The sequence below is a fragment of the Schistocerca americana genome, chromosome 3 (genome assembly GCF_021461395.2).
Source record: "Schistocerca americana isolate TAMUIC-IGC-003095 chromosome 3, iqSchAmer2.1, whole genome shotgun sequence".
In the NCBI taxonomy this organism is placed as follows: domain Eukaryota; kingdom Metazoa; phylum Arthropoda; class Insecta; order Orthoptera; family Acrididae; genus Schistocerca; species Schistocerca americana.
This window is the reverse complement of record NC_060121.1, coordinates 384,215,277-384,240,697: the sequence shown is the minus strand read 5'-3', so window position 1 is coordinate 384,240,697 and position 25,421 is coordinate 384,215,277. Positions and strand designations below refer to the sequence as shown.

At 38.6% G+C, this 25,421-nt stretch overlaps 1 protein-coding gene across 2 annotated transcripts in view; it reads left to right on the top strand.

The window, feature by feature from the left end:
- The window catches only part of LOC124606923 (protein FAM234A), a 127,898-nt gene that overhangs the window by 89,374 nt on the left and 13,103 nt on the right, over positions 1 to 25,421 (top strand). For both annotated transcript variants that reach the window (XM_047139036.1, XM_047139037.1), the window contains 2 exons: positions 20,785 to 21,081; positions 21,174 to 21,770. In XM_047139036.1, coding sequence (XP_046994992.1) covers positions 20,785 to 21,081; positions 21,174 to 21,770 — 894 coding nt within the window. The remainder of the gene's footprint in view (positions 1 to 20,784; positions 21,082 to 21,173; positions 21,771 to 25,421) is intronic.

Here is a 25,421-nt window from a genome sequence, read left to right as displayed (position 1 = left end):
GAGCGCATGGACACGGAATTTAGCGGCAGTCAGTAGCAAGCCAGTGGGTGTGTTGGACCTTCCATCGAGCTACGGACCCCCTTGAAGATGTCTCCCGCAGTTGGAGACGAAACGTTGGGAATTGAGACAGAATTCATCAACCGACCACGGCATAACAGCCCGGATGATTATAATGGACATGACTAACAAATAAATCATGACTAACACAGAACACACACCACACCTTTCAAACGACCCTCGCAAACAAGTGTGTCACTCTGCACCATTTTCCGTTTCGTAGGGGTTGCTAAGATTTTCTTCAGGGACTTCAAAGGCGAAGGTGAGAATGTCCGTTCTGTAGGAGACGTTTAACTCCATACCTCCATGCTCACTCAAGTACCGGCGAAGTAGGGATCCTGGGGGAGGGGGGGTGGGAAGGGTTTCCTATCTTCGGGGCTATCTTCTTTCTCTTCATTGATCTTAGCAACAATTTCTACTTTTTTCTTTCTTACTTCTCATTTGAGTATCTGTTTATCTTCCCCTCTTTCCAAATTCAACTGCTTCTGTCGCGGAAGTCCTTCTCATTTTCCGTGGTTTCCAAAATTTTATATAAGTAGGCCAAAGAATCAGGCTACACAGATACACATACGCATACGCGCAAAAAATATGATTACACAAACAATGACCAGAACCGTCAAGTATTGTGGGGGAAGAGGTATGTGTACATCGTGAAATGTGCACACATTGAAGAACAATGATCGTTCCATATCGCAGTATATAAGAACTATGCTTATTTTACATCATGTATACCTTGTGGGAAGCATGAGTAGTTAAGGAGAGCATAAGCCAGAGAGGAAGAGTTTGTGGTAATTGTTAAGGAAGGTCAGTCAAACAAAATATTCTGACGACTGGTGGGACTCTTATAACACGAGTAAACCATTTTATATGAATACATCTGCATCTACATACATACTCGGCAATCCACCACACGGTGCGTGGCGGAGGGTACCTCGTACCACAACTAGCATCTTCTCTCCCTGTTACACTCCCAAACAGAGCGAGGGAAAAATGACTGCCTATATGCCTCTGTATGAGCCCTAATCTCTCTTATCTTATCTTTGTGGTCTTTCCGTGAAATATAAGTTGGTGGCAGTAAAACTGTACTGCAGTCTTCCTCAAATGCTGGTTCTCTAAATTTCCTCACTAGCGATTCACAAAAAGAACGCCTCCTTTTCTCTAGAGACTCCCACCTGAGTTCCTGAAGCTTTTCCGTAACACTCGCGTGATGATCAAACCTACCAGTAACAAATCTAGCAGCCTGCCTCTGAATTGCTTCTATGTCCTCCCTCAATCCGACCTGATAGGGATCCCAAACACTCGAGCGATACGCAAGAATAGGTTGTATTGGTGTTTTATAAGCGGTCTCCTTTACAGATGAACCACATCTTCCCAAAATTCTACCAATGAACCGAAGACGACTATCCGCCTTCCCCACAACTGTCATTACGTGCTTGTCCCATTTCATATCGCTCTGCAATGTTACGCCCAAATATTTAATGGAAGTGACTGTGTCAAGCGCTACACTACTAATGTAGTATTCAAACATTACGCGATTGTTTTTCCTATTCATCTGCATTAATTTACATTTATCTATATTTAGAGTTAGCTGCCATTCTTTACACTAATCTCAAATCCTGTCCAAGTCATTGTATCCTCCTACAGTCACTCAACGACGACACCTTCCCGTACACCACAGCATCATCAGCAAACAGTTGGGCAAGAGATTCACGATAAATGCAAGCTAAGTAAGGAGCCAATGCAGTAGAGTACTCTCTGTAAAACCGAATTTGAATCTCATCAGGACCTGGCGGTTTATTTTTTTTTCAACCCATTCAGCTGCTTCACAACCCCAGGGATATCTATCACTATGTCCTCCATACAGGAATCTGTACAAGACTCAACCGGCAGTATGTTTGTACGATCCTCCTGTGTGAAAGATTTCTCAAATGCTAAATTTAAAATTTCAGCTTTCGTTTTGCTGTCTTCCATTGCCAGGCCAGACTGATCAGTGAGTGACTGAATGGAAGCCTTCGACCCGCTTACTGATTTTACGTAAGACCAGAATTTCCTTGGGTTTTCAGCAAGATCTTTCGCTAAGGTATGACAGTGGTAGTGGTTGAATGCTTCGCACATCGCTCTTTTTACAGCAGCACGAATCTCTACTAACTTTTGTCTGTCCTCATTCTCCCGATCTTTCTTGTACCTCAAGTGCAACTGCCTTTGCTTCTTGAGCATTCTCCGAATTGCGATATTAAACCATGGTGGGTCTTTACTGTCCGTAACCCACTTTTTCGGCACATACTTGTCCAATGCGTGATTTACAATGTGTTTAAAATTTGCCCATAATTCTTCCACGTCCACCGTACCGGAAGTAAATGAAGTCGATTCATTTACTAAGTGGGATGCTAACAACTGCTTATCTGCTCTTTCTAGTAAGAATACTCTGCTAGCCTTCTTGACCGACTTTTTAACTTTTGTAAACATAGTCGTAATGACAACATCATGATCACTAATCCCTGTCTCAACACTGACACCGTCGATGAGGTCTGGTCTTTTCTTGGCTACCAGATCTAAAATATTTCCGTTACGCGTTGGCTGTCAATTTAGCTGCTCAAGGCAGTTTTTGGTTAATGTGTTCATAAGTAATTCACACGACAGCTTGTCTGTACCACCTGTAATGAATCCATAGACATCCCAGTCTATACTAGGTAGGTTGAAGTCGCCTCCGACTAACATAGCGTGATCCAGGTACTTCTGTGATACAGATTGTAGACTCCCTTTGAATGATTCTAGAACTGCCATGGTGGAACCTGTTGGCCGGTAATAACACCCAACAACTAAATTTATTGCCCCTAGCCCTGTTAAACGGGTCCAGATAGCTTCACAATCAAACTTTACTTCGACCTCAGTAGACACAATATATTTGTCAACTGCAATGAAGACACCACCTCCCACGGTGTCTAATCTGTCTTTCCGATACGCGTTCCAACCCTCACTAAATATTTCAGAACTTCCTATCTCAGGCTTCAGCCAGGTCTCAGTCCCGAGAATAATTTGCACGTCACACGCTTCCTGGAGGGCAGTAAATTCAGGAACTTCATTCCGAACACTCTGAAAATTTACTGCTAATGTCTTGATAGCTGAAGTGTCTTTGCACTGAGTCCTGATTTCCCTGCCTGCACGTCGACTGGTGAATGTTCATCAGGACACCTCGCACTACTGCCTAGCCTAAAAAACCTTCATGTGCACGCCACAAGTACTCTGCTACCCGAGTAGCTGCTTCCTTTGTGTAGTGCACCCCTGACCTATCTAGGGGTGTTCTACAATTAGTGTATAGAGGTACCAAGAGTATAAAAGTTGAAAAGTAGAGGAGGACTCTAGGATACTAAATGAAGTATTAAAAAGAGAGTGTGAAGTGTCAAATAGATTTTGTAATTTTACCAGAGGCTATTTAATTATAGTGTACATAAAGATGTATACTCGGGTAATGAACCTAGAGGCCTGCTCATAAAGGATAAAGACGGCGCACCCAGCATTTATTGGATATAAAGGGAAGCTAGGCAGACCTAAGATAGGCTGACTATACTGTGCAGACAGGGGCTCCAAGAAGGGGATTGACGTGTACCATAGGAGAATAGGAATTTAAAGGGGTGTACCTACTGAAATGGATGGAGGAAGGGCACTCATAGGGTCAACCCACGTGTAAGGTATAGATGATCCAAAGGGAAAGGACAGTATCGTGACAGAAATCACACATTTTGTAGGAATTATTCTGGTAAGTTTGAATTCTATATTTCACTAGCATTATTACATTTTCTGAGTGTCGATAGGAACACTTTTATTTTGCCCAGATTTCCTCCAGACTACAGACTAAAGAGGTAGTACAGAGAATTAGAATAAAGGATGAAATATTCAAGGATCCATGACATCTGGAATTTATGATTGGAAAAAGAGCAGAAAACAAAAATTTGGGTCCTCTCGATTTTTAGATATTGAAAGAGGTCACTCAACATTGATTGAAAGGTTTGTATTTTATAATTGTAGTAGAATGGAAAAAAGGAATGACCAAGCAATAAGAACAAGAGTATTTACGATTATTAATAGAAAAAGATGTATTATTGAAAAATGAAGTGTTATCCTATGTGATATTAATGTACAAGGTAATTACGTATAAAATATTGTGTGTTCGCCTAGGGGGGGATATGTAGTGATTCGAGAATTTCCACATAAATTCTGGAACCAGTCGACCTTCTGCCACCTCGAACATGCAATGTTTTAAAGATAAGTGTGTGTGTGTGTGTGTGAGAGAGAGAGAGAGAGAGAGAGAGAGAGAGAGCACCTATATACTGCACAACACATGTCTGTGTGTGGAGGATGGACGTTATCGTGGGAAGACAAGAGTTGCATCAGATGAGCGACACCGACAAGTGTTTGCTGCTCATGCCATAGAACCTGTATGTAGGATGCAAGGAATAACTACGTATTATTCCTTGGTGGTCAAATAACTGTAATTGTTATAGACAATTGAAACATGATGTGTCTCAAGACTCTTGCTTAATCTTGGTGTTAGACTTGCTAGAAGCAAGACCTATTTTGGCATTTCTGGTGGTTATTAAACCCACCACAATGTAGTTATCATTAATAGTATCTGATGGTTATCGGTGTAGTTGACTTGCAAGAGTTTGTGTGCTTATAAGAAACTCATGGAATTAAAAATATACCAGAACTGAACCCAGTGTGTTATGTGAGTACCAAATTATTTCCGTAGAGAAAGTGTCTTTTTTAGTTCCTCTAACCAGCATTATTTCTTCGGAGTAGAAGTTGTGGAGATCGACGTAGCCGCATATCCGGAGAAGAGGATCGGCTAGACGTTTCAAGTACGTCAATTGTATAGTAAGAGAAGTGTGAAGTTCGCAATCCAGTTTTGTACCACTTCTCTCATCGCTGAAACTGTTAGAGAACATAAGTTATTATTAATAAGGCTGGGGACTAACAACAAAGGTAGTGAAATTCACTGTCTAGCATTTGCGGATTAGTTTGTCATTCCTTCTGAAACCTAACAAATGGAGAAATACAAATCATTCTCTAAAAAGAATAGCCAACAAAGTAGGTATAAGAATTTCTGTAGAGAAAACAAAATTTATGGCAAAGATAAAAAATGCCCCAGAAATCCTAGTAACAGATAAAGAGGGTTAATAAACTTAAACATCTGGGAGAAATGATTCAGGAAAATGGCTTAGAAAAATTTGCTGTAGAAGAAAGAGTATATAAAATGGAGAGTGCATATAACCAGGAATATTTACAACAAAAGGTCTCTGTCTAAAAGTTTGAAAATATAGCATTACAACACATCAGTCTTTAGGCAAGTGAATGTTTAGTGCTGAATTACAAATTACGCAATCGTTCTGGTGGTTTCCGGCAACTAGAGGGAGCAGTGTGCCAGACTCACACTCCCACTTTATTATTGAGCTTAGGTGGAGTTGTTTCGCCGATCTTCTTTTCAGGATAGCTAGCTGCGATTGTGTGCCCAACTTCTTCTCTGAAGACAAGATGCTCTCACATACTTTATAACAAATACAATCTAGAAAGCTCTAGAAAGTCCACCATGCGGACCTCACGAAAGTAAGTGAATAAGTAAGTGTCTTTTCTTTTCTTTAACAACATTCAGCTGTTCTCAATAATGACTGACGTAGCACCGTCACAGAGTACGGCGCGTTTGCTTCTTGTGCTTGGCATGTAACTTCTGAGGCGAGTGCTGCGACTACCTGCCAATGCCGATCAACCGTCCGATACATGGCAGTCCTGCACACACATAATCGTTGTGCAGTAGACACAGTTCCACTTTCACACTCTCATCTTTAAAATAATGCATGTTTGAGACGGTGGAAATACGAGTGTGTCTGGAATTAACCCCGAAATTCTCGAGGCACTACAACGTGAAGTCCTAAAAAGAAGAATCATTTGAAAAATACTTGGTCCACTAAGAAACACAGAGGTATGGAAATTGAGAAATAATGGATTAGTATATCACAACATATAAAACATAACTGAAATACTACAGAAGAGGTGACTGCTATTTTTTAAACATTTATACAGAATGAATGGCAGCAGGTTAACCAAACAGATTTTTATGTATCTTTGGGACAAGAAGTCAACAGCAGCATGGATTCAAGAAGTTAGGAAAGTCATATTAACAGAATCTTCCGTCGGTTCTTGGTAGAACAACATTATAATAATAAATGAAAAGCACCAGTTTGCTTTCGTTCTACAATATTACTTTTATTGCTAACTCGTTTTCGGCTTACAAGGCCATCTTCAGACATTTACTGAGTATTATCACCAAAGAAGTTAAATGTTAGCAGACAACATTGGAAGAGAAGTAACACATCTAGAGTGAAGTAGAAACATACAGTAAGTAACATCTTTGCAATGAAATAGTAAAAACTGAACAGTACATAAATAACAATGGAGTTGACAGGAAAACCTTTAGCACAAAATAGGAATAGCATGTATAGCTGTTATGTAGGCATGCTATTCCTATTTTGTGCTAAAGGTTTTCCTGTCAACTCCATTGTTATTTATGTACTGTTCAGTTTTTACTATTTCATTGCAAAGATGTTACTCTAGATGTGTTACTTCTCTTCCAATGTTGTCTGCTAACATTTAACTTCTTTGGTGATAATACTCAGAAAATGTATGAAGATGCCCTTGTAAGCTGAAAACCGGTTAGCAATAAAAGTAATATTGTAGAACAAACGCAAACTGGTGCTTTTATTAAGTTAGGAAAGATTTGGAAAGAAACAACACAAGTGAAAAGGGTACAAGAAGATTTTTTTAAGAAGGAAATGTTAAAAGTGGAAGGATTCCAAGGCAGGAGTGTGAAGAAAGCAGGATCAAAATGGTCTGAGGAGAGAAAGAGGATACTTAGTGAGAAAATGAAAGAATGCTGGAGGAAGAAGAAAGAACAACAAAGGATGAAGCATTGAAATTGGCATGTGGTCATTAGATGACACAAACAGAAAAAGAAGAAGAAAGAAATGACAAAGTTTACAAAAAAAAATCCAATTAATATTAATTAAATGCAGGCAGAGTTCACAAAAGGTTTTGATATTGTTACATATATATGTGCTTAATATGAGTGAATCAGTAGTAATAAGTAACAAAACACAGACCAAATAAATCATATGTGTATTATTAGTGTCTCATGTACTAAAAGTGTGTAAATAAGTATTGCGCGAGTTCATTAGAAGTTGCACAAAATACTGAACGAGAGCGAGGCAGTTGTTAAAAGCAGAGAAGTAATGGGCATGACATAGTAGATTTGAAAGAATAAGAGCATCTGTAATGTACTGTAGGAGATCAACAAGGAAAAAATAAAAATACAGTAGCTTTTGTAGTATCCTTTAAAGGACTCTTGAATCTGCCACCACACACTGAAGCCAGTTTCATCTATTCATTTATGCTGTCTCAGACAGACTGCTTTAAAAGAAGTCCAGATAAATGAAGTGTCACACATAGAAGAAGGTAGTTTGAATAAGCTTAATGTGATGCATAGAATGTTAGAAGGCTACATATAACGTTAATGATTTTCTTGTCTTTTTGTGTGATCTACAATATCAAAAGGAAGTACATGTATTATGTTTCTCAGAGCACCATATACATTCAGGAATCCAAATGTTAGACATGGAGACCTATAAACTAGGCAGCCTATTTCTGCAGGGAAAATAGGGAGAAGGGAGAAATTGTCATCTGTTAAAACAAACACAAAATTTGTATCTATGGAAACCATGCAAGAGGCGATAGAAAAGATAAGAGTAAGATGATATGATCATATTCAGTATTGGGAGTTGGCAGGATTTCAAGACAGGCTCTTGAAATGACAATTGATGACAAGAGACTTACAGGAAGACCGAGATACAGATGGATTAGGGAAACATTGTGGGAGGACAGGACAAAATGGAAAAGCGTGCATTCCAAGCAGACACAGCCAAGAACTGAAAGCAGAAACAACAGCAGCAGTATCAGCAGAAGATTATTATTATTATTATTATTATTATTGAGGCATTCCACAAAGCTTTAAGCAAATAGAAGTAGCAGCAACGTCCTTTACTGTAATTAACAGAATCATAAAAATTTTAAAACACTAAAGCTCATATGGTGATGATGGAACTATAGACAGAATTCTGAAAAGTTGTTCTAACTTAAAAATTACAGTAATGTCCTTTGTGATATCTGTAATGCATTACTAGCACAGGAAATTCTTCTAGACAGATTAAAATATGTATTTATGAAGCCTTTTTGTAAGAAAAGTGACAAGAAAGGCTTAAATCTGACAAATTTTTCCAATATATTCGAAAATGTAGTGTACTCAAGTGCAGCATAAGTAGAAACAACTTGCTTAGTACATCACAGTTTGGATACCAGAATGGTTGCTCAACTAAGAAAGCTATTTATACATTCACTCACTAAATATTACAGGCCTTAAATAATAAAAAGTTGCCAGTTGGTATTTTTTGCGATCTTTCCAAGGCATTTGATTATATGGATCACTTTCAGAAAAACTTAAGTTTTATGGAATGGTGGCTTTACACATTACTGGTTTGAATTATACTTAACAAACAACATGCAAAAAGTTGTGCTAAATGATTCAAACCATGCTGGAAAGATAGAAAATTTCAATGAAAGGGAGAAATCGCAAAGGGAATCCTACAGGGTTCAATTTTGGGTCTACTCATACTCCTTATATGCATTCATCAAGGGGAATTGGTACTTTAGCAGACAGTACTGGTGTTATAATAAGTAATACTGGAGAGAAAGTAATGGAAAAGGTTGTTAATGATGTTGTACAAAGATTTATAAAATGAATTCTTCATTTGTGTGGCCATGTTGTCCATAGTTGCATTACACTTTCTGAGGATAATTTTTTTTAAACTATTAGAAAAAGCATGCCTCCCAACTAGACACATTTTGCTTTATTGAATTAAAGCATCATCAGTGGCCTGTAATTAGATTGAAAAACAGTGCATTTACAGTTTGTTGAGTTTTCACATGTGGTAATTTCTGCTTGGTTTTACACATACATCAGGAAGTGCCATCTCGTAACATGTCTTTGGTTTCTTTCTTCATTAGACACTGATACTTGTCTAATTTTTTGATGAAGCATCAGTGACTATTGAAAAAATAAACCAAAGACATGCTAGCAGATGGTGTTTCCTGATGTAGGCATAAAACCAAGCATAAATACCATAAGTAAAAAAAGCAAATTGTCAGCAAACTGTTCCTCGACCTTAAAAGCAAATCATATTGTAAATATCTTTAATTATAGACCATTGATGCTTTACTTCAATGAAGCAAAACATGTCTATCGAAAAGAAAACCACACATTTCCTAGTAGTTGTAACAACGGAACAAAATTGCCCTCAGGAATTTATAAAGTGATTCTATGGAAATGGACTATCCATAAATTTTCAGAAAATGCACTATATTCAGTTCTGAACAACAAATCAGGTTGTACCAACAATTTATGTAGCACATGACTAGGAGTCCGTAAATAGGATAGAATGCTCCAAATTTTGAAGTGTACATATTGATGAAAATTTGAACTGGAAAAATTACAGGCCCTATTACAGAGCTTGTAAAACAATTAAGTTCAACTGCTTTTGCGCTTTGTATAAATGCTAGTCTTGGGAACATATGAATCAACCTCCTGACATACTTTGCATATTGCAACTCAGCTATGTATTATGGAATACATTTCTGGAGTAACCTATCACTTCAAAAGAAAGTAATGACTGCATAAAAGTAAGAGTAAGAATAATATGTGCTGTTCACCCGCAATTATCATGTAAATACTTCTTCAAGGCATTAGGCATTTTAACTATGCCACAACACTACATATATTTGCTAACGAAATTAGTCATAAAAAATCCATCACAATTTTAAATTGCTGGATAAAATAATATGTAAAATAAAGGAATGGCAAGCATTCACCTACAACTGTCTGATATGTAGTGTATAGAAGCAAATAACAGAAAACTATTTATACTAGCTTTGGAGCTTCTGATCTTTCTCTAGTGAAGTGCCACAGTCTTTTTTTTACATGTTCCTCCATTGAAATTTGAGAAGAATAGTGATACCCATACCTGCAACACTAGAGGAAAAAAGTGACATACCCATTATTAAAGCAGTCAGCAGCTCAGAAAGTAGCTCAGTAAGCAACAGCATAAATCTTTGATCATTCAACCAATAATATAAAATGTCTCTCAGGTAGCAAAGAGAATTTTAAATCAAACTTAAAATCATTCTTACTGCACCACTCCTTCTATTCCATGGACATATTTCTATTTAAAATCTGGTATTTTGTGAACAAAACTGTCTAGTTTGCTATTGACACCGGTAGCAATCTCAACAGCCTTATTTACAAAATATTTATAATGATCATGGACTCTTACAGGAAATTCATTTCCTTTGTTAATAAAATCGGGAGCCTGTAAAACAAAATAAATAAATAAAACTGGTGAACTGACTCATTCCATATGATTTTGATAAAAGAATCATTCAAGTTACAGAACATGTAACTAACTATATAATCATATATCTAAAAACAAAGATGATTTGACTTACCAAATGAAAGTGCTGGCAGGTCGACAGACACACAAACAACCACAAACATACACACAAAATTCAAGCTTTCGCAACAAACTGTTGCCTCATCAGGAAAGAGGGAAAGACGAAAGGAAGTGGGTTTTATGGGAGAGGGTAAGGAGTCATTCCAATCCCGGGAGCGGAAAGACTTACCTTAGGGGGAAAAAAGGACGGGTATACACTCGCACACACACTCACACATATCCATCCACACATATACAGACACAAGCAGACATATATTTGGTCTTTAAATATGTCTGCTTGTGTCTGTATATGTGTGGATGGATATGTGTGTGTGTGCGCGAGTGTATACCCGTCCTTTTTTCCCCCTAAGGTAAGTCTTTCCGCTCCCGGGATTGGAATGACTCCTTACCCTCTCCCTTAAAACCCACTTCCTTTCGTCTTTCCCTCTCCTTCCCTCTTTCCTGATGAGGCAACAGTTTGTTGCGAAAGCTTGAATTTTGTGTGTATGTTTGTGGTTGTTTGTGTGTCTGTCGACCTGCCAGCACTTTCATTTGGTAAGTCAAATCATCTTTGTTTTTAGATATATATTTCCTACGTGGTATGTTTCCCTCTATTATAACTATATAATCATATGAATATAATAGAGGGAAACATTCCACGTGGGAAAAAATATATCTAAAAACAAAGATGATGTGACTCACCAAACGAAAGTGCTGGCACGTCGATAGACACACAAACATACACACAAAATAAAATTCTAGCTTTCGCAACCAACGGTTGCCTCGTCAGGAAAGAGGGAAGGAGAGGAAAAGACGAAAGGATTTGGGTTTTAAGGGAGAGGGTAAGGGGTCATTCCAATCCCGGGAGTGGAAGGACTTACCTTAGGGGAAAAAAAGGACGGGTATACACTCGCGCACACACACACACACACACACACACACACACATATCCATCCACACATATACATACACAAGCAGACATATACAGAGGCAAAGAGTTACTCTGAAACTCTTTGCCTCTGTATATGTCTGCTTGTGTCTGTATATGTGTGGATGGATATGTGTGTGTGTGCGAGTGTATACCCGTCCTTTTTTTCCCCTAAGGTAAGTCCTTCCACTCCCGGGATTGGAATGACCCCTTACCCTCTCCCTTAAAACCCAAATCCTTTCGTCTTTCCCTCTCCTTCCCTCTTTCCTGATGAGGCAACCGTTGGTTGCGAAAGCTAGAATTTTATTTTGTGTGTATGTTTGTCTGTCTATCGACGTGCCAGCGCTTTCGTTTGGTAAGTCACATCATCTTTGTTTTTAGATATAACTATATAATCAATAGCGTATAGATCTGTTGTAATGGTGCACAAACACAATATCAGTGTTCCCACCAACCAACTTTTATTCCACTTCCACACACTTAACCAAAGGGTACATTAACTAACAGTGAAGCAGATATATTAGCTGCACAAACAGTAGGGTGGCCGAGGGCTCGACATGCTGGCTTACATATGACTTGTTTTGCACACGGCGCAGCGCTTGCTGCACCATCTGTACTGATGGACAGTGGCATCCTTAGGCTGGCCATGGAGTTGTGCTGTATAAGGTTTCAACACTCCTTCCCTCTTTGAGAAAACTGTTCACTGTGGAGATTATTCAATTCCAATTATATGAGTAACATTTTACTTTCATTTGGTTATACGTGGTTCATAAAACATTCATACAACAATAGATTCTGTTTTCATTTATGGCATATATTGACATAAAATTCATTTCAGTTCACAGTGAGTTCTTGCTGGATCATATTTATGAATTCAAAAGAATCAAAGAAGTAAAAAACAGTCGCTACAATAGATACTATGCGCTGCTCAGGTAACTAAGCATAGCCTCACTTCTCTAGCATTATCCAGGAAGGACCTGCACACTACAAGGTTGTGGAAATTTCGTGGAAAGACATTTATGTGCTCAGTTACATCTCGTTAATAGACTTAACTGTGATCCCAAGAACAAAATAATTTGTTGTTTATAAACACAACTCAAATCTGACGATACCAATTGTACCAAATACTAATTCAATGTTTAAAAGTGCAGCTCAATATTTACACATTACATTCATTGTATAAAGGATAACCATTTCATATGCTGAGGTATACAAAGTTGTATCATCATTACGTACAATAAGCATTAAACAGTGTTTACATAAGTAACAAACATGCATAAAAATTTCACTGTAAATCAGGTGAGGCTTTCATGGGTAGTCAACACTCGCAGCAGTTTGGTTTCAACCCCTTGATTATTTGGTTTATATGGTACCTAACACCCTACATATCTTTCTTCACATTAGGACGTGTCGATGCATCGTGTCCTGCAAGAGAAACCTTAATACTAACTTAAAACTAAATTTTCATAGATAAGTGTATAGTGGCTTGATGGCTATTAATACTTTTTTTTCACATATTAAACCATGTATTCATTCATTTCAGTGTGCAATCTGGCTATCACAAAACTTATTTAATTCATGTGTGCTTCTGTACCAACCTTTACAAGTCTGAAAGATAAAGCGTATTAGAGGTGTAGTGTGACCTCTTATTCAATTTGCCACTTATATTGTACTCGCTTGTTTACCTGCAGCAACACTTTTCTCATCCATAAATTGTAATTAGTGCATGCACTAATATTTAAATTTATAAATACTGTGCATATATAGATGTAACGTATATAGTAGCATAGCTTAAGTAAATATCTCATAGTTTAGGATCTCTTTCCTGTGTATATAGTCCCTTAGCTTATCTTTGTGGGTGTGTACTGTGTAGATAGTTATAGTTGTAGTATAGACTCTCTCCTAATTTTCTATATCCCTGTTTATTCAATAAGCTTGCAGTTTGTTGACTAGCTTGCTCCCCAATGCTGCTGCATCGCTCTGATACCACTTGCGTTGCGGCGAGTTGTGTATTGCATTGGATGCTACCGTGTGTTTTACAAGTTTGTTTATGTGTTTACAACTGGGCCATGTACAAGGCAAAGTGTTGTGTTTAGAGTGTTGTCATCCCTAGACATATAAAAGTATAATTCTGACTTGTTACAACCACTCATCTTATCATTTACACATTTGGCATATAAGAAAAAACACAAACAAAAAATTTTCCTTAACAACTAAGTACATAAATTCTGAAATGTGACTTCCAGCAGCCTAAATCTAATATTAATATACAACGTAGAGGGTATACAGATCATCTTTCACACCTCTACCGTCGTAGTACCAGATAAAGCAGGTGTTGATCAACTAGTGCCCCCACTCTTCCCCCCAGCTCACAGAACAAGGGCCTACCATGACCGGTTCGATTTTTCCGGCATCATGGCAACATCAGTTCTACTATATGGACAGTTGGTGTTTGACCATGCCAATTAGTATCCTGTGAGGCTCTCGACTGAAATTCTCTTTGCCTTTGTGTGTTACTTGGCATATGTGTATTACTTTGTTGACCAAATTCCGCCATCTGTGGATTATTCGACTGTTGTACTGTTTTGTGTTTGCCAAGCAAATGGCTGATTATTGCTGATAGGTTGTGTGTCTGTACATATTGTACAGGCTGGTCATACTCTGCTGGCCCATTGTAGTTGTTTTTGTTAAATTTTTGCCCATTTCTTTTATATCCACCCTTGAATTTACAGCTTTTGCCATTGTCATTGTGATTACCATTACCATATGTCTGTGTGGGTTAAGGATACCATTTGTGTTGTACTACGAATCCATTGTTCACTTGTTGGTCCATAAATCTCTGTGGCACTATCTGTGTATTAACAAGCTTGAGTTGTACTGGTCTCTCTTCATATATCAAATCGATTGAGTCCAGTATAGATAGAAAGTATCTGGTGTCATAGAAAGTATCTGGTGTCGTGTTCTGGAATGGTAATGAGATTTTCCCTAATGTGAGCAGGAAGATGGCTCTGTAAAATTTTCAGCACGTCTACTTGAGATACCGGGTTCATCCAGTATATGATTTTATTCAAATATTTTTCAAAATAGCTGCTTAAACTTCCATGTTTGCTATTCACTGGAGCATGTTTGCTATTCACTGGAGCTGGGTTGAATACTTCACATCTGAGATGGCCTCAGAACAATATTTATCCAGAAAGGCTCTCTCAAACTGATCATAGTCATGGCAACGTTCCGCCATATTCATAGCCCATAGTAGAATGTTGCCTGTGTGTATCCAACAACAAATCTAATCTGGGCTTCGGTTCAGGTATGAGGTAAACCATTTCAAAATGCTCTGAGAGAGACCACGGGGTTTGTTCTTTTCCCTTCAGAGGTTTTTTTCCCTTCAGAGGAAATTGTCGATGCCTGAGTAATCCCTCATCTGCAAGTAATGTTGACAAGCACACTGTGCTGTCTGTGACAGGCGTGTTTGTGTTCACTTGGGGTGTAGCGCATGGTGGTTGTGCTTGCTTGACAGGTACAGCTGCTGGCAAGTGTTGTTGCATTCTGCAACCTTCGCTATTTTCTGTCAATGGGCTGGCCATGTATTGTGGGTAACCAAAGTATCTAACTTTTCTAAAAGCATGGGTTTGGTTTCTGTCAACTTTTGTTTTGGAATGTCAGTAGTTTTAGCAATACTGCCCCGAAACCTTTCCTCTGCTTCCTTTAAACTGGAATCTACCAACTTCCTTTCTCCTTTAGAGTTTCTTCTACTGTATCTACATAAATTTTGCACTCTGACGCTACCTTGTCAGCAAGGGTGCTGCCCTTATCCAGCACCCCAGCTTCAGCTTTGACAGTTATTTCCTTTACATCTGTACGTATCTCATCTCTCTCTGTTTTTTGGCAAATTTTGATCCTAAACTCAATTGGTCCGCTCGTAGACTTTACTTTTGTACTTCTGTAGGTAAGTTTTTGCACACATCTTGCTGACTGCATTCGTCACATTTTTTACCGACACATCCATTTGGGATTCTCTCTCCTGAATTTGGGAATATGCTTCACTGAGGTTTTGTACTCACCTGGCAGTTGTTCCTGTTTATCATCTATGGATGATACTCTTTCCGTTAACGTATTTATGTTGCAGGATATCTTGGTACTTATTTCTTGTTTCAGTTGTTTACCTAGCTCTGTGAACCTCCCAGATAGTTTGTCAGCTAATTTAGTGCGTATAGTTTTGCTCACTTTACTGAACTGTTGACTAACATTATTCTTCAGATTGTTAAATACCTGATTTAGCTGTGTTAATTGTTGACCTATACCCTTAAGTTGTGCTCCACTTTCCTGATATTTGTGTTGTTTTGTAAACTGTTGTGTTATTTGTTGCATGAGTTGTATCAAATTGTGTCTCTCACTAGTATTTACATTGCTTTTATTAACAGACCTCACTGTAGGCACCTGCGTGGATGGAGGAGGTGGCCACAGGGTTGGCGGAGTCTCTGGCACATGGTTGGTCACAAGTGCGAGGAGCTGGTCATAGTGCCATGACACCAAGCCATTGGAGGTGTGCATGATGCGCAATCGGTGGCCTCAGCAGTGATGGAAGATCACTGGTATCCACTTAGGGTGCCAGCCAACCCACGGGTCCTTACAGCAAGCCCAAACTGAACTGCTGCAAGGGGGCCATTCATGGGTGGCCAGGTGTCAGCCGGAACAGATGAAGCAGTGTACAGGGCTGGCAGCTGTGAAACAGCTTTGCCGGGCTATGGTCACCAGCTGGAGTGAACCTATATGAGTTCAAGGACCTACTGAGGGTTCCTCGGGAGAAGATTGCATGATATATTTCTTAATCCGAGTTTTGCAAGTATGGACCAGCCGCTCCGCCTCACCATTGGACTGAGGTTGAAATGGAGGGGCAGTAACTTGCTGGATGCCACTCTTTATACAAAAATCTTCAAGATTCTAAGAAATAAACTGTGGGCTCTTGTCTGTCACAAGGGTATACCAGAATCCTTCCTAGGAAAAACTATTTACGGCAGCCGTGACAATAGCCACCATGAATTTGGATGGGCAGCGAACAATATAAGGAAATTTTGAGAGACCATCGGTTACTACAAGCTCTAAAGACTTAAGGAATGGATCCACAAAATCAGTGTGAATACGCCCCCTAGGTGGCACCCTGTGGACAGGCTGGCACAACACACATGATCTCATTGTCAATACCTGGCCAATTTTGTATGAGTAACACCCCTATCGTCCAGGTGGAGAAGGCGCAGGAGATCTCACCGCAATACGGACGGGATCACAACCCTCATCACCAGCTCTTCAGTAGCCAACTAACACACCAGCAAGAATGGAGAGCACAAGAAATCCGATGCGCAGCCCAGTGGCTTATCTGGCCAGCCATGGTGGACAATTTGAATAACCTGATTTAAGACAGGATTGGCCATGACAGCCACCAAAATCTGACAACTAATAGTGGGAAAACCATCCTTGGTGTTTTGGGATTTGACATCTAAATGAAAAAACAACAGTTCATCTTGATCAAATATTGAATCAGGACCAATCGGGAATTGAGAAAGAACATCCGCATTAGCATGTTGTACTGTGGGGTGGAAATGAATTTTGTAGTTATAGCTCAACAAAAAAGGAGCCCAGCATTGGAGACGATGGACTGCTTCATCTGGTAGAGATGCTGAATGATGGAAAAGAAGAGCTAGACATCTATTATAAGAAAATGAAATTTAGAACCATAGAGGAAAAGATGAAATATTTTGAGTGCATACACAATAGCAAGGGCTGCATTTCCCACTTGTGAGTATCGCTGTTGTGCATGAATCAGGGTTTTATAAGCGTACGCAATAGGGCATTCAGATCTGTCCACATATTTGTGAGTGACAATGGCCCCATGGCCATACTGGGATGCATCTGCGGCCAAAACAAGATCTTGGCCTAGTTGGAAGGTAACCAAGCAATGTGCCGAGTGTAATTTTGGCTTCAACAGTGTAAAAGCATGCTCACAATTGCGTGACAAGTGAAATAATGGAGCATGAAGGGGCTTGAGCCACTGAGGCCACACCAGGAAGAAATTTATGGTAGTACGCAATCTTTCCGAGAAAGGTCTGCATCTTCTTGACATCGGCAGGACATGGCAAAGCCGTAATGGCATCACCATGCTGGTGTAAAGGCTCAATGCCTGCACGTGAAGCTTCAAAACTGAGATGATGATAGACAACTGAAAAAAATTGTGATTTGTCCAAGTTACATTTCAACCTGGCAACATGCAGCACCATCGAAGGTTCCACAACTGTTCTATTGAGGAACTGGAGGCTACAATATCATCCAGGTAGTTAACGCACCCCGGCATGGAGGCCAGAGTTTCTCCAGTATTCATTGGAAAATAGAAAGAGTGCAAGCGACGCTGAGTGGCAGGCGCTGGAATTGATATAACCTAAAGGAGGTATTCACTATGAGGGTATGTTTGGAATCATAATCCATAGTCAGTTCCAAGTAGGCTTCAGGCAAGTCTACCTTGAAAAAATTTTGGCCCCCAGAAATCCATGCTAAGTGCTCATCCTGATGGAGTAAGGGATAGTTATCAGTAATATACTGTGTATTTACAGACTTTTTAAAATCGCCACAGAGCCAGAGGTTATTGTTATGTTTTGCAGCAATTACCAGTGGAGTAGACCATTCACTAAAGGAGATGTGTGACAGTACCCAAGGATGTTAAGCAATCTAATTCTAATTTTACGTGCTTCCATAAACGCTATTAGGATTAATAAATGGAAAGCACTATTAGGATTGGTCAGGCATGAAGAAAACTTGGGCACACCATTTCATTGTGATGTGAGCATTGACATCGGTAGCACTACCAAAACCTTGCAAAAACAGTGAGGAAAATTCCGAGCAATATGTGTCCAGTTGTTGGTACAGAATTTGATCCGAAACAAGATGCACTTCATCAGAAATAGAGAATCCAAACATTCTGAAAGTGTGTAACCCAAATAATTTTGCAGTGTTGGCATTATTCACCATTAGAAATGTCAAAGGCCAAACAATTGCTTTATACAGTAGAGGAGTAGACAACAATCCAAATATGAGTATTTGTTGTTTGTTGTAACTCACCAACCGATGAGAGATAGAGGACAACACTACTGATCCAAGGTCCACATAGTTTTGAGAATTTAACAAAGTCACTGCCACAGCCGTTTGGTGCTACCATCACTTGGCAAACACTGTTCACATCTGTGTTCACGGCTAGTGAATGAGGTTGAGAGTTGCACACAGATGCAATTTGTACCTTTTTGTGCACATGACTTGATCATGTTGATCAAAACAATATGGGCACAATGATAGAGGAGCACACGGCCACTGTTATGATGCTGATTCTTTTGCTGTTTAGCATGGCATCAGCCCATGTGTTGTGGAGGCCGTGATTGTGTGGCCACGACATCATCTTCTGCCTGTGGGCTAACTGATGGTGGCTGAGGAGGAGAAGCGGTGGAGGCAACTTCACACCAAGCTTCTATCTGATTTCCTAGATACTTCAGAAGGCTGGGCAATGTTCAAAACCGCTATGAGAGAGGTATTTTTACATTGTAAGGTTGGTTCACGAACTTCTCTATTCGGGGCAAGCATATTGTAGCATCACTAACCACCGAATCAGCATATGAGTCCTAGTGACCTTCAGTAATAAACACAATGACAGCTAAGCCTGTGGAGTTCTGCTTCCCAAACTCTGTACGATTGTTGTGGTCACTTTTGACAATAGTAGAACTCAGTGTGAGCAGCATTAACATGAGTTCACTTGCACTGATAAGTAGAGACCAAGTGAAGTAGTTCTACGAAAGAGAGACTGGCAGGTTCCTGAGCAGGAGCTAGCTGACACAAAAGGTGATAAACACAAGGAGAAATCCATGACAGAAAGAAAGCTATACACATGTTAGGGTCAGAGACACCAGAAGCTTGGAACTGTTGTCAAAGGCATTTTTTATATGCAGTATCATCATATGGAGGAAAAATGGGGGCTGTGTCAACGGTGGTGAACCCCTGCATGTCAGTGAAGCTGGCAAATTATTTAGCACTACGGAGAGAACCTGCTGCTGGTTGGTGGGAGCTTGCTGCTGTTCAACAAGGGATTGAATAATTTCATCCACTGGCATGTTGGTCATAGTGAACCTAAAACAAAACATTCTGAACAGAATACCACACTCATTGCCAAAAATATTGTAATGTTGCACAAACACAATATCAGAATTCCCACCAACTAACTTTTATTCCACTTCCGCATGAAAGGATATACAGAGACACTGAATAAAGTAGTAATCAGTGCAAAAACTTTTAAACAAGGAGTACATTAAGTCACCGTCTAACACTGAAGCATACATTAGTCATGTGAAGATGAGTGGTTGAGGGCCCCATGTGCTGTCTGGGCCGATGCACTGTTTAATTGCGCGTACTCACTGTATGACGTTACAAGATCCTCTTTGGGAAATATTCAGATATTTTGTAGAAAAGCTTGAGTCATTATGATATCACATAGAAGACCAAAAACATCAAATGATTTTAAAATTAACTAACATGTACTAAATATGAGGTGTTAATTCTTAAATCTCTTGCAAGGAAATGCATTTGCTGATAACAGCCTCATAGTAAATATACTCAATTATTAAACCTGTCACTTAGAACCACCATTCCATCCACAGTGAATATAACGCTCAAAGAAAGAATTACTTTAGTATTGTTACGCAGCCTTAGCTTAACACATGTTGCATGAAGTGTGTAATTGTAAAAGTCTTTGATCATATACTTAATGCTCTGAAGGGTCAGATAGATAAAAACTATTTTAAAACTTTACGCCATAATTTTTTTTGTGTTCATATAGTCACTTTTTGTGGCACTATGACCAGTTAAGTTCAGTATTATAAGTTAAGCAGCCTGAAGTACAACTATATAAATGGTCAGCATGTAGCCATAAAAACTCTTGAAACATGTAAGACATGTATTATGACTTACTGATGCATTCCAAATTGCAATGAATTAATGAATATATATTTCACATGATAATTAACTAATTGTACCTAGCAAAAAAAAACTGAAGATTGAATTTTCCACTGGATTTATAACTGCTTTTCTTTGCCTGTGTGGATTGAATACAATGGAAAATTGCTGAATATGATTTTTGTGTGTGAGATGTCAGTCTCCCAATGTTTTTACTGTTTTTTGCAGGTAGTACGGTATGGCATCTCAGACATCGGTTCCAGTTTACTGTAGATGACATACAGTTTCCCCTTATCTTACCAGATTTAGACCATGATGGAACTAATGAACTGCTTGCAGCTTGTGCAATTACAGAGAATCACAAAACAAATACTGCAAAGCGAAACCATTTAATACTAATATCAGGAAAGATGGGCCAGTTACTGGGACAGCCACTGATGGTCTCTGACTGTCCTAGAATAACAAATATCATTTTGGAAACAGACTGGAGAATTACTTGTACATGTGAAGAGGAAGCTGGGAAAGGTGAGCATAGTTATTTTTAGTTGAAATTAGGATAAATATAAGCATATGCATAATTACAACTGCTGCTTATGGTTTGTTTTCTCTTCTGACAGATTCTGTGCAGATTATAGCAGTGAATCAACTATATACCGAAATTACTAATCGCACATGGCACATAGATCAGAGCACATACAGAATTCAAAATTTGAAACAGCATGGCCTTCGGAGACCTCCACGGAATACTCATTTGGAAATACATGATATAGGTGACCATCACTTGACAGTGCTAAACAGTGGGAAATGCCCTGGTACATGTCAGACAGAAATAAAAATAGTTTCCAAAGGTCAAAGTAGTATTCTGTACAATTACACTGGCAAGAATATGTATGCTATGATCCCCACTGCACTTGACTTCAAGAGGCAGTCAATAGAAGGCTTTGTTCTTAAATTCTGGTTGTGGAATCATCAAAACAGAGAACTGACTGGCAACCCATTCTCCAGAATTCGTCTCAGAAGAAATGTTCCAGTTACATCAAAGAATCATTATGCTGACAATATAAGTGAACATTGGTTGCATGAACGAGTTGTACTGATTACATTTAATAAAACAAGTACACACATTGTCAACACCAGTCAGAGTGAAATATTGCAGCTTTGCAACAACCAAAGTGATAGCTGTCAGCCAGATCATAAGCTACAAGAGGAATCATGTAAGCAAAATAGTCCTTTTATGCACTAACCTTATCTACAATCTACAGAGTATAAATTAATGTAGATGTCCTTTATAAACATGGATAATTTTTTAAAGTATTAATCTAGGTACAGATTTTCAGGTATACTAAAGAGGCATTTGCTATACGGTGTAAAATGAAATGTCTGATAAGCATCCTCTACTATAACTTTATCTTGTACTAAGATAGTCTCTATAATGTAAAATACAGTTCATTGTCTGGTAACTTCATGAACAAGACCATAGGCTGTCAGAATTACAAGCCTCACCTTTTAAGTTATACAGACAAATGGTATATTTGAGACTTGACAGAAGTGTTGTAATATTTTCTATTATTTAAACAATGGGAACTCAAAAACGTGCCAAGTACTTTGTTGACAGTGAATATTTAAAGCAATAGTGTTGCGAAAAAATGGAAATTTCAGGTGAAAGTTTGTGTTGGTTGATTTATTGTGATTCATGAAGGTCCAGCTCTATGACATCTTGAACTGGTTTGTTACACCTACGGTATTATTTACAATTAGTTTACAGTATTTCATCCTGATCATACTTCTGTCAGCAGTGAATTTTTGTGAAGGTTGACCAAAAGCAGATATTGTGCCAGAAGACATTGATGCTATACACATCATTATTGATGAGGGCTGACATGTAACTTATCTTGAGATAGAGGCATTGTTAGGCATATCTAAAGTTGCTGCACATTAGATTTTAACATCAGATGCTTATTTTGAGCCAAAACTAAGCAACAATCAAAAGTTTTGTGTTCCAAGATGAATCAAAAATAACAAAAGTTATTCATTTGCAAATAACTTACAAGAAAACTATTGCTTGTTTCTTTGGTTAAACTGGACTTGTTATGACTAAATAGTACCAGCAATTTGCTTGCCACAAGTCATCCATGAAATCAGGACAAGCAACCAAAAATCCTGGCTCATCCTTTTCATGAAAATGCCAGCTGTCACACACAATACAAACAATTGATTATTTGATGAAGAAAACATTGACTCAGTGTCTCGTTGCCCATGCATATCTGATTTATTGCTCAGTGAATTCTGTCTGTTTTCTTATCTCAAACAGAAAATTCACGCATAGCAATTTTCATCAACTGGAAAAGCAATTAAATGCTGACAAAAGCATGACCACAGTGAAGTTCTGTAAACTAATTTTAAGTAGTCTTTTCTGTAGGTAATTGATTACCAAGAATTAAACAAAGTGATTTGGGGCATTGTTGTGTAGTTTAACCTTAATAAAAAAAACTGTGACAAATCATACAGTAAAAAATTTCACGTGAAATTTCTATTTTTTCACAACACTTTTTCTTCAAACTCTCATTGTAAGTCAAATATTCGTACAGTTTCTGATCATAGATAATGGTTTTGGTCAGTCTTGGTTCATTTTAGGTGTATGTAGTGAGTGATCACATTTAAATTATCATGAAGATTTTTTAGCTCTGAATTGTAATACTGTATTTCTTTATTGCTATACAAACATTGTGAAAAATCATGTCACACCGGCACATTTATAATGGCAACATTCATATTACACATTTATAAAACCTTGCAGTTCGGTCTCACTTTCTGTTCGATAGATGTCAATGCCACTGTATATAATTACAACATTTTCTTTTAACTGGCTTGTTTCTGCAATAATATTTTCTATCACAACGTTTCCCCCCGATGAAACATGGATGTTGCTGTCAGTGGGTTAGCTTGCATGCCTCAGCGATACAGATAGCCATACCATAGGTGCAACCACAATCAAGGGGTATCTGTTGAGAGGCCAAATGGACATGTGATTCCTGAAAAGCAGAAGCAGCCTTTTCAGTAGTTGCAGGGGCAATAGTCTGGATGATTGACTGATCTGGCCTTGTAACATCAACCAAAACAGCCTTGCTATGCTGGCACTGTGAACAGGTGGAAATTACAGCCATATTTTTTCCCAAGTGCATGCAGCCTTACTGTGTGGTTAAATGATGATGGCATCCTCTTGAGTAAAATATTCCAGAGGTAAAATGGTCACCCATATGGATCTCAAGGCAGGGTCTACTCAGGATGATGTCGACATCAGAAGAAACATAACCAGCAGTCTACAGATCAGAGTGTGGAATGTTAGAGCCCTTAATCAGGCTGGTAGGTTAGAAAATTTACAAAGGAAAATGGATAGATAGAAGTTAGGTATAGTGGGAATTAGTGAAGCTCAGTGGCAGGAAGAACAGCCCTTTTGGTCAGGTGAGTGCAGGGTTATAAATCTAACATCAAATAGGGGTAATGCAGGAATGAGTTTAATAATGACAAAGAAAATAAGAATGTGGGTAAGATATTACGAACAGAATAGTGGATGCATTATCGTAGCGAAGATAGGCACGAAGCCCATCCTTCCACAGAAGTACAAGTTTATATGCCAACTAGCTCTGTAGATGATGAAGAGATTGAAGAAATGTATGATGAGATGAAAGAAATTATTGGTATAGTTAAAGAAGACGAAAATTTATTTGTGACAGGGGACTGGAATTCAATAGTAGGAAAGGGAAGAGAAGGAAAGATAATTAGTGAATGTGGACTCGGGGATAGGATTGAAAAAGGAAGCTGCCTAGTAGAATTTTGCACAGAGCATAATTTAATCATCACTAAAACTTGGTTTAAGACTCATAAAGGAGGTTGTATACGTGAAAGAGACATGGAGATACCAGAAGATTTCAGATTGATTATAGAATGGTAAGACAGAGACTTAGGAACCAGATTTTAAATTGAAAGCCATTTCCAGGAGCAGATATGGACTCTGACCTCAATTTATTGGTTATGAACTGTAGATTAATACTGAAGAAATTGGAAAAAGGTAGCAGATTAAAGAGATGAGACCTGGATAAGTTGAAAGAACCAGAGGATAGTTGACTAGACTGGGGAAGAAGATGAATGGGTAGCTTTAAAAGATGAAATAGTCATGGCATCAGAGTATCAAATAGGTAAAAAGAGAAGGCCTAATACAAAACCTGGGCTAAAACAAGAGATGTTGAATTTAATTGATGAAAGGAGAAAGTTAAAAAATGCAGCAAATGAAGCAGCCAAAAGGGAATACAAACATTCAGAAAAACAGATTGACTGGAACTGCAAAATGACTAAGTACGATTGGATAGATGGCAAATGTAAAAGTTTAGAAGCATACGAGGTGTGTTCAAAAAGTAAGGTGACTTTATGTTTTATGAAAAAATATTTATTTATTCATCAATATTTGTGTTGTCCTCTTGAAAGTAATCCCACTCACATACAATACACTTCTACCAATGCTCCTTCCAATCCTCGAAGTACTTCTCATAAGCACTTTTTGCTACAGCCTTGAGTACTTCCGGTGATGCAGTTTTTATTTCCTCAATTGTTGAAAATCTTCATCCTTTAATAGGCCTCTTTAGTTTTGGGAACAGGAAAAAGTCGCAGGGTCCAAATCCAGTGAATATGGTGTCTGTGGCATGATTGTCATGTTGTTTTCGGCCAAAAAAATCTCTCGCAAGCAATGATGAATGAGCACGCGCATTTTTCCACAATTCCAGATTTTTTTTCGTATTGCTTCTCTCAAACAGCACATTACATCAAGGTAATATTCCTTAATGACCATATGACCTTGAGGCAAAAATTCA